The sequence below is a fragment of the Oncorhynchus keta genome, unplaced genomic scaffold, assembly GCF_023373465.1.
Source record: "Oncorhynchus keta strain PuntledgeMale-10-30-2019 unplaced genomic scaffold, Oket_V2 Un_contig_8208_pilon_pilon, whole genome shotgun sequence".
Lineage (NCBI taxonomy): Eukaryota > Metazoa > Chordata > Actinopteri > Salmoniformes > Salmonidae > Oncorhynchus > Oncorhynchus keta.
The window spans coordinates 62307-73612 of NW_026289919.1; the positions used below are offsets into that span (position 1 = coordinate 62307).

Below are 11306 nucleotides of genomic sequence, written 5' to 3' on the forward strand. Positions count from 1 at the left end.
CTACAGGTGATGAGTGTGAGGCTCGGATTTATTCCTTAAGTTTAATACCGCTCTTCACCGACCCAGGAAGGGGTAGGGACAAACAGGCGTTGTACCTCGTTTCCCTACTTCAGTGAACACTAATTATAGTGTTAGGTTCTAATTTTTCAGAGTGAATAACTCACGGACACTAGAGAAGCTTAACCATGTTTAAATATTCCCAAAGTGTCTTTACAGCTGTAATTCAGACAAAAATGTGTTCTCACCATCACAAGTATATATACCCCACTTTGGACAATCCTCCTCTCCAATGCTTACATCTTCTGGTTTGACAGGAAGAGGGTAACAGGATACTAAACCCTTAGGTTGCAAGATCGGTTCCCCGAGCTGACAAGGTACAAATCGTTTGTTCTGCCCCTGAACAAGGCAGTTAACCCACTGTTCCTAAGCCATCATTGAAAATAAGAATGTGTTCTTAACTGACTTGCCGAGTAAAATAAAAAATAAAAATTAAAAAACCGGCTCCCTCCTAAAACCGGCTCCCTCCTAGTCAGGTTGTGTCGACGACCGGCTCCCTCCTAGTCAGGTTGTGTCGACGTCAGGTTGTGTTGATGCTCCCTCCTAGTCAGGTTGTGCTCCCTCCTAGTCAGGTTGTGTCGATGACCGGCTCCCTCCTAGTCGTTGAGGTTGTGTCGATGACCGGCTCCCTCCTCCCTCAGGTTGTGTTGATGACCGGCTCCCTCCTAGATTGGTAGAAATTACAGATGACTCTTGGTTGACCGTGGATCAAATCCAGGCTGTATCATAACCGGCCGTGATTGGGAGTCTCATAGGGCGGCGCACAATTGGCCCAGCATCGTCCAGGGTACGCAGTCATTGTAAATAAGATTTTGTTCTTAACTGATTTGCCTAGTTAAATAAAGGTTACATTTAAATACTTTTTAAAAAAGTGATTCATGACAAACCATATTTTACAAATCCTTCAAGGCACCAAAACAAAGGTTTCAAACCAATTCATGAATGTAATTGAATCTAGGTATGTCTTGCCTTTAATGTAAGGGCATGAAAAAAAATGGCTGACAATGACTTATCAACAGCTCTAATAATTTGCCCTCACAGGAAATCTACACTGGCAATTATAGAACATACTATGTAGCCTCAAAATCTGTTTAAAACAATCATTTTGACCTCATGGATGGCCAGTCCTTGTATTCATAGTGTATTGAATTCAGGGGGTAGCCCTGGGCTGAACTCAAACCTGGGTCCAGCAACTGTCAAGCCAATACCTTACGCCAAGATTTCTGAACTTCTTGATGAGGTCACTGGGTGTTGGGTTACGGTTGCTACAATAGCCTTCTCTAAGAATTTGAGTGTGGTAACACTTCTCCTTCCCCCATCCCTCAGCAGTTAACCAAACCAAGTCTCTGGGCAGCCATTTTGTTGCTGTTTAAAAAACCCACACAACCCAGCAATCTGCAGTTCAAACAATAACAAATCTGTCATTCCACCACCACTATCCTATATTTGTGTTGGACAAGTTTGCTCACCACCAGAAAACAACTCCCATTTTACATTATAATCAACTACAATGCTTCACCTTGTCCAATATAAACAGTGTCTACTGGCTATCAACAATTAAAAAGAAAAAACACGCATTTCTAAATAATAATATACAATCGTATATTTTCTCATTTTTCTTTCTATAGAATCCTAAAACTCACTAGCTTCTAGAACTCTCGTCCCCTTGGAACGAGCCCAAACAAAACTAAATCTCCAATACAGGAAAAACGTGCAGTCAAAATAAATTGTGATCCATGGCAACTCACTGACTAAACGCAAACATTTTGACTGCCCAGTACGGGAATAAAGACAATTAGAATTTGAATGTTGTCAAGAAATACTGGAGTGATGTCAGATTGTTAATAAAATTGATTATAGACCAATTTATTATACTGTTTTCATGTGTGTATATACACAAACATCTGCAACAATTATCATATTACATGCATTTTTTTTCCACTTGAAGAAAACAGCTCCCTACATGTTGAAGTGCTGCATGTTGATTAAAGTGGGTCACCAACACAGTAAGTGTAACACAGCTCTTTTTTTTGTTAGTCACTTTTTGTTTAATAATACTCTTTCAATTCAGAGCCTGGATTTCCCCCTGAGGTTAATATCCATATCATGCTGCAATCAATTGAACAGGGTAAACGATAAGGTAGAACATCATTAAAATACTCCTACTACAATGTTAAAACATTCTACATTGTGACATCATTAAAATACTCCTACTACAATGTTAAAACATTCTACATTGTGACATCATTAAAACACTCCTACTACAATGTTAAAACATTCTACATTGTGACATTATTTCAGTGATATCATGAAACAACTTCTTCATGTATGTATTTTCTGATGTTTTCAGAGATCTTTTATCAGAGTATCTCTCACATTGTGACTGGTGTGAACTATTAAAAACTCCCTACATTGATCACAGTTACAACTTCTTCCTGTGTGTGTACATTGTGACATCATTAAAAACTCCTACTACAATGTCACAAACATTCCTGTGTGTGTACATTGTGACTGGCTCATTAGGAAAACTCTCTCACATTGATCACAGCTAAAAGGCTTCTCTCCTGTGTGTTCTCTGGTGTGAGTCAGATTGGCTTTCAGAACAAAACTCCTATCACATTGATCACAGCTATAAGGTTTCTCTCCTGTGTGTGTTCTCTGGTGTTGAGTCAGATGGCTAGATGTTAACAAAACTCCTCCCACATTGATCACAGATATAAGGTTTCTCCTGTGTGTGTTCTCTGGTGTAATGTCAGACTAGATTGAAAACTCTTCTCACATTGATCACAGCTATAAGGTTTCTCTCCTGTGTGTGTTCTCTGGTGTAACTGTCAGAATGCTAGATGTAGTAAAACTCCTCCCACATTGACCACAGCTATAAGGTTTCTCTCCTGTGTGTGTTCTCTGGTGTACTGTCAGATGGCTAGATGTAGTAAAACTCCTCCCACATTGATCACAGCTATAAGGTTTCTCTCCTGTGTGTGTTCTCTGGTGTATTTTAAGTTCTGATTAACAAAAGATTTGCAACCTTTCCCACAGTCAGAGCAGCAATGAGATTTCTTCCTGTGGGTCTCTGCTGGTGTTTCTTGGTCTCTGCTGGTGTTTTTGAGGTGTTTTGAGAGACTCTTCTCTGCCCTGTCAGCATCATGAGGTTGTTGAGGCCCCCAGAGGATCCACGATAGTCAGGTCTCTCTCCTGTGTGAACAAAAAGTCAGACAGGTGGTTTAAGGCCCACAACAGCAAAAATACACTAAAAGGTGATGCCAACAGCGTAGCCATTATGTTGTTCAAACAATGATGTCTGGAATGAATGTGAATTATTTGACATTCGTCTTAAGACAGTCATTAGCATGGAGGAGTTTCTGCAACCAAATTGCATTTTAACAGTGAACAGAGGGCAGAGAAATGCACCTATTTGGGACAAGGTCATATTTTGTCTTGTTTTCCCATTAGTAGTAACATCGACGATTGTATGTAAGAAATACGTTTTGAAGTTGTTGAAATCCTAAGCAGTGTGCCAGACAACTTTTGGTCTCCAATATAGGCACCTTTCAGTAGGTCTATGTTGTTGTTAGGTGAAGTTATGGGTCCTACAGTAGGTCTTGGTATAACTAGCAGTTTCCGCATTATTGGCATGGAGGAGTTTCTGCAACCAAATTGCGTTTCAGTGAACAGAAGGCAGAGAGCGATGCACCATTTGGGGATGTCTGATAGTATTAACGCACCACCACTAATGACTTGGAGCTTCTCAAAGTAATTTTTTCTTCAACACAAACAGCAAGTAAACAAAGTCTTACAAATACTTTGAGGAACTATTGATTAGAGTAAAATATTTCCAGCTCTCACTCTTGATAACCACTCGACATGAAAGGGAAAAAAATGTAATGCTCTGATCCAGTGGAAATGTCATACAATACCTGATTACTTCTTATCCCTTTCACAAATACCCTACAGCTGTGTCTGTCCCAAACTCTCTGGTGTGGGAAACTGAGAAGCCAGAATATTTTATACAATGTTGCTTATCATGTTGTTTCAGACAGACCTAGGTGATAGAACTTTAAACAGTGTATCAACTATGTAGACAGGCCATGCTCAGCCAATGTGATTTATTTTTATCTGGATATTTTCTAGATGTTTTAATTTGTTGGCTTTAGGTAGGCTATTTTACATAGTTGGCAATGGCAATAAAACATTATATAAATCTAAATAATGTTTATTTCTATTTATATAGAATGTAGATTAATCACAGACAATGATTTTGAGATACGATTATAAATTAAATTGTTCCAGTAAAATGTGAATATGAAAATCATAACTGGCAGCAGATCAGTAGAAATGGTCAGATAAATTTGCACTTCAAATGGAAAACGTTGCCGACTGCTGTTGTAGTCTATTACTGGAAACTTCAGGAGCATAACGTCAGAATTTAAGGCCAGCAGCAACAGGAGGAGGAAGAAGAGGTTTTTCTTCTTATGGTTCAGCTATTTTGATCTCTGGTTCCCTCAAGTTATTTGTGTGTCTCAATTATTTAATAAAAACAGGTGATTCCTATGTTGATGATGTAAAGAATATTTGCTGCTCTGTGGTGTGTAATGAGGAGCAACCAGAAGCTGCACGCATTTATGAAATTGCTTATTCCAGTTACTAATAAGCATGAACCCATTAAGAAAATGACTGTAAAAGCTGTTAAATCCCAGTGGAATGATGAGGAATTGAAAAATGGCATGGTTGAGAAGGATGAGGCAAAAGGAATGGCAAATAAGTCTGGCTGTACAACCGATTGGCAAACGTCCTGCAAATTGAGAAATCATGTGACTAAACTGAATAAAAAGAATAAAAATTGAAACAAAGATAAATGACAAAGAATGATAGTAAAAAGCTTTTCAGAAACTTACATACAATGTTGGAAAAAATGAACTGAATCAGATGGCTCATTCATCACAAAACCCACTACTTTTATGACTTTTTCATTGGCAAGATTAGCAAACGTAGGCATGTCATACCAGCAACAAACGCTGACACTACACTTCCAAGTATATCTGACCAAATTATGAAAGACAAGCATTGTAATTTAGAATTCCGTAAAGTAAGTGTGGAAGAGGTGAAAAAATTATTGTTGTCCATCAACAATGACAAGCCACCAGGGTCTGACAATCTAGATGGAAAATTACTGAGGATAATAGCGGACTATATTGCCAATCCTATTTTCCGTATCTTTAATTTAAGCCTACTAGAGAGAGTGTGTCCTCAGACCTGGAGGGAAGCTAAAGTCATTTGACATGCGATATGCTCTGCATAGTTAGCTCCAGGTAAAATGTTGCACTTATTCAGCCATTCTGTGACCAAAAACAAGCTACATATGGACAGTACCAAAATAAACTGACTCTAGTGACAAGGCGCCTCGCCTCGTAAGCTAGCTAGAAATGGGACAAGCGGACCCCTTCTGTGGTAACAGACTGGGATGATTTTTAATCAAATCTAATTCCCAGGAACGGGGTTCATATGAACTACAGAGACTGTGTGGGGTAATAACATGGCCGTGTCCAACCCTGCTTGTTCCCTCGAATCAGCTACCAACCAGCAATCTCCAACAGGGCCCTTAACCTGTATCCATAGACACTTCATAGTGAGCTACAGGTAGCAATCAGCAATGAATCCCAATAATGAGCCACCTATGGGAGGGGTACCCCTTTGTGGACAAATCTCAAAGTATTACTGCTACCCTGCTATACCCCTTGAACATCGGCTCCAACCCTCGTCGATTGTGTCAGGCTTGCCAAATCAGACTACAAAGGGAAGCACAGCAGACAGCTGCCCAGTGACAAGCCTACAAGACGCGCTACATAACTTCTATGCTCGCGTCGAGGTAAGTAACACCATTTCGGACGACTTTGTGATCACGCTCTCCGCAGCCGATGTGAGTAAGACCTTTAAAAAGGTTAACATTCACAAGGCCGCAGGGCCAGACGGATTACCAAGACGTGTGCTCCAAGCATGCGCTGACCAACTGGCAAGGGTCTTCACTGACATTTTCAACCCCTGTTTGAGTCTGTAAAACCAACATGTTTCAAGCAGACCACCATAGAGTTCTTGGGCAAAGGGACTAAGGCAACCTGCCTAAATGACTACACGTCTGTAGCCATGAAGTGCTTTGAAAGGCTGGTCATGGCTCACATCAACACCATTATCCCAGAAACCCTAGACCCACTCCAATTTGCATACCGCCCCAACAGATCCACAGATGATGCAATCTCTACTGCACTCCACACTGCCCTTTCCCACCTGGACAAAAGGAACACCTATGTGAGAATGCTGTTCATTGACTACAGCTCAGCGTCCAACACTATAGTCCTTCAAAGAGCATCACTAAGCGAAGGACCCTGGAACTAAACACTGAGCACGCCCCCATTCTCATCAAAGGGGTTGTAGTGGAGCAGGTTGAGAGCTTCAAGTTCATTGCTATCCACATCCTTGGTTTCCACATTATAGGCTTAGTTAACTGGTAAACTGTTGAAATCATGGAAACATAATGACGATTCTAATTCTAGATTTGGAATAGAATGTACAGCACCTTTAATATATTGTTGTTTGACATGACTACCAATTAATAAACCAGGGAGGAATTACTGACAGAGTAGGAGCATGGTGGAGACATCCAAGAGAGGAAAATCAGGAAGGGAAATGACAGCAAGTAGTGCAGACGAAAGGGTTAACAAGTTGGATAAACAACAGATGTGCTGGAATGACAACAATATAGATGCTACTTTGAGAACACAAACTCACATCTTTCACAGCACAGAGCGAGGGAGTCCAGGGGATGACTGGAGGAGCAATGGAGGAAGCATTGAGGGATTATCTTGGCGGGAGTACAGTTGGTGAGACTGAGTGGACGATGGTGAAGAACAGTGGAGTGAAAAGGGCTAAAGTTGGTAATGAACAGCAGTTTAGGGTCAGAGTGGGAATCATCAGCAAGGATGTTTTTGTGGGTGACCTGTTAACGGTCTCAAAGATGGTGAAGTGGAATCGGTTCGAGTGACCAGGAGTGGTATGATGCCGATTGTGTGTCAACAGCGCAAAAGGAGAAAGCTTTGTGTGGTTTAGGTTAAACATTTCAGGTAGACTCATGTGGATTAAAACGACTGATACACAGAAGGTTTTACTGTGGTTTGGTGAAGTGGTTCTCCCATCTGATGTAAAACCTGGGTAAGTGAGATATACAGAACCACTGCAGTGTTACAATTGTAAAAAGGTTGGACATGTGGCAAGTGCTTGTCGAAGGAATAAATATGTCATAGTCAGATGAAGCATGTTGTAATTGTGATGGGAATCACGTTCCCAAGTTCCCGGAGTGCCCTGTACGAATGAAGGAGGTTGTAGTAGCTAGGATGATCAGGCCCATCCAGCAGGTGTCCTACGTGGAGGCAGTGAAAATAGCTGAAGGAGTAGAGAGGAGAAGGTAGTTCATGTCCCACAGTCTACAGTGAAGCCATGCAGGAGAAGGATCCCAACACACCAATAGTGAACAAGGTGGACTTTGTTGTGTTTATAGATTGCATTAATAAATTATTCGTAACCTTCGTCCAAAACTAGCAGTTTCTGCATTAGCTTGGAGGAGTTTCTACAACAAAATTGGTTTGATTTGCCCTCACTGCCAGAGTGATAAATTGCTTTAATAATAAACTAATAAAACATCTAAGAAGCTAGACATCATTGTGAAGGCGGCAAATGGATTTCTGGATCTCCAGGACTTCAGACTAAATGTTACAGGGAGAACGGAATGAAGACGTTCCAGCCCTCTCAGGTTCATGAACCTGTGTGGGGATCTGAATAGTACCATTTTTGTTTGAAATTCAGGGTTATGGAGTGAACTTGGTAAGTGTTTATTTTACGTAATTAGTATGATTTGTTAATCCCAATTTTTTTTGTGTTTTGGTTATTTTTTTACAACCCCGTACAGTAGGTGGCAGCAATACACTTGATGAGCATAGTCTGATAAACCTCAGAGAAGAAGACATGGTAGGAACCAAAGTGATGGTCAGTGTTTCCAGTTGACCCTAATTAGATGTTACATTACATGTTGTTTTCTTAGTTCATGTAGCCGGCTAGCTAGCCAACATATTCATACTTCGCTTACTCCTCTCTGATAAGATACCGCTGCACAAACATGCTTATCTAGGCCTACAACAGCACTGGTACCAGGCAGTATTAGCTAGCTACGTTTGCTCTGACTCTTAATACATTTAGCAAGCTAGCTAGCCCGCTAACTAGCGATTAGCAGCTAACATTATTTAAGCAACACCTTGCTAAGAAAAGTCAATCTTTCGATTTTAATGTAATGGCATGAAAATAATTGCCAGAATATTATTCAATGACTTATCAACAGCTTTAACAATTTGACCCCAACAGGAAATCTACACTGGCAGTTATAGAAAGACCCATTTACTATATAACCAGTATGACATCCGGGAAACTTTTGGCATACTAACTATATCACACTATGACCAATAAGCATACTATATACTCAATTAACATCACAAATAGTATGGTTAGTATGAGTATTCTAACACAGCTAATGACTTATCAACAGCTCTTAACAATTTGACCCTAACAGGAAATCTACACTGGCAGTTATAGAAAGACCCATTTAATATATAACCATTGATTCTTATAGAATATAACTTACATGTGCCTCAAATGTTTCAGCCGTATTACCCCACCAGAAACCAAAACATAAGCTTGTGTAACACCACTGTTTGTAAACTAATACTATATGGCTGAGGGTCGATCCAAGCGTTCTGACCTCACAATGACAGTGAAGCACCCAAGCTAACTGGCTAACGTTGGATAGCTTGCTAAACACAAATCAGAGAAAAACACACTCTTACCATTTTACTTATAGTTACTATACTGGCAAGTTTGAAGTATAAGTAGCCAACTAACGTTAGGTAGCTAGTTAACATACCGATACATACTGCTGTAAAGATATGCTATGCGTTTTGTAAGGATAGTGTAGCTAACATAACGTGTAACGTAACTTATTTGTAAAGTCATTACTTTATTACATTGCTCAACATTTGTCATAATTATTTAACCTCTAGTGACACCCCATCCCACACTAATTAGCATAACGCAACGGACATAAATCTTCCTAGAAAATATTCCTATTCATGAAAATCACAAGTGAAATATATTGGATTTATATATTACAGTATTACATTATATTACAGCCTTTTGTTAATTAGTGAAATATATTGGATTTATACAGTTTAGGCTTTTATCATCCTGTAATCTCATATTTTCAAAATATTGACATAAACATTTAAACAACTAGCTTCATAATATCGACAGAAACATTTAAACAATTAGCTTCTGTTGTTTATAATCAATCCTCAATGTGTTTTTCAAATATCTATTCGATAATATATCAACCGGGACAATTGGTTTCTCAGTAGAAGCGATTGGAGAAACTGTACTGCTGTACGTAGAAAGCGTAATCTGGTTCACAGCTCAATAGGGACGCATCGGAACGCAGGGCTTTCAAAAGATAACTTCCAGATTGGATTTTTCTCAGGCTTTCGCCTGTAACATCAGTTATGTTATACTCACAGACAATATTTATTACAGTTTTTGTAACTTTAGAGTGTGTTCTATCCTAAGCTGTCAATTATATGCATATTCTAGCATCTTGTCCTGACAAAATATCCTGTTTAATTTGGGAACATTATTTTTCCAAAAATGAAAATACTGCCCCCTAGTACCAACAGGTTTTTAAAGCAGTTCATTTGTATCCACTCTCGTTGGACTTTGGCTGAATATTTTCCTCCATTTTTTTCAAATCTGAAATCGATGTGAAGTCACGCCCATTTCCTGAAGAATTGCATTATGGGCCGTAAGGTACTGCGTGTATATTTCATATTTTGGTGAATTTAGTACGACATCCGGGAACTTTTGGCATACTAACTACATCATACTATAATAAGCAAACTATATACTCAATTAACATCACAAACAGTACGGTTAGTATGAGTATTCTAACACAGCTCAGGTCTCTGGGCAGCCATTTTGTTTGTTGAAAAACTAGGTGGCCCCTTTAAAAAAAAAACACAACATTCAATCAACCAATAACAAAGCTGTAATTACACCACTATTTTGGTAATAAGATGATGGATGGGGCTGGAGAAATGTAACTACTCAAATTCATAGACTGACCATCCATGATATCAACATTATAGTTTTAACCATGTTGAGGCTATACAGTGTTGGTTTACATTGTTTCTAAACACCGGAGTAAAAAAAAAAGCTTATTTGGGGTTCTGATGGGGTAAACAGTTGAACTAAGCTCATGAGGCATGCGTTATATTCTTCAAGAATCAATGCCTATAAATACATTTAAAAGTCAAAATATGGATGTAGCAATTGCAAATTTCCCCATTAACACCACACATCAGTTCAACAACTGCAGAGTTTGTGCTTCTGTTAAGACAGTACTTACTAGGGTTAATCAGGGCCGGTTCATCGTTAGAACCATCGGACGCCTTAAGATGCGCTTGGGAAACCGGGCCCTGATATCCAGTTTCCTCCTCTTCTTCATTTTCCGATGTGACAGTCACCTCCCCCTCCTCTTCTTCTTCTTCTTCTTCTTTCACTGAAACGTCGCCGTCCCCCTCTTTGACTATGAACGAGTCTTCCTCTTCTTTAACTGAGACCTCTTTCTCTTCTTCTTTCACGGTAACAGCCTCAACCTCTACTTGTTTTTGTATTGTAACAGCCTCCTCTTCCACGAGAGCGTCTTTCTCCATCCAGCAGGCAGACCACCTCTTCTTCATAATCAGGAACGGGTTAAGTTTGAGACTGGAGCTATGAGGCATGTACTGAAGTCGCTAAGCGGTATAATTCAAAGTAGTGTCCCTTTATCAGCAGCACGTGATCAATGACGTCTGATGAATCATTTCGTTGAACACCTGATTGGTTTTGATTAATTTGGGCTCGTTCGACATTGCAGCCGACAGTGCAGCTGACTGCTGACTGACTGATTTACAAATCACCTTGCATCATAAATAACTACCCATTATTATTTATAAATCAGTCAGCCAGTCACCGTTTACCCACAATGCAGCATAGACTTGATGCTCTCGATCAAGGCCCGTGGTTTCGTAGAAGACATGAAGGCTACGCTGCTACGGTGGGGGACGTCATCTTTCAAAATGTGGCTTTTCTAAATTCTGTGTCGCTCAAAGCCTTGAGTAATG

At 39.8% G+C, this 11306-nt stretch overlaps 1 protein-coding gene across 1 annotated transcript; it reads right to left on the bottom strand.

The window, feature by feature from the left end:
• Nucleotides 1–653: 653 nt before the first annotated feature.
• LOC127926766 (rho GTPase-activating protein gacV-like) lies at nt 654–10961 on the bottom strand. Its single transcript, XM_052512325.1, has 3 exons — nt 10550–10961; nt 3095–3252; nt 654–722 (listed from the first exon to the last, which is right to left on the bottom strand). Exons 1-3 carry the CDS (start codon nt 10923–10925, stop codon nt 654–656), a joined length of 603 nt encoding a protein of 200 aa, XP_052368285.1. The 5' UTR covers nt 10926–10961.
• Nucleotides 10962–11306: the final 345 nt, after the last annotated feature.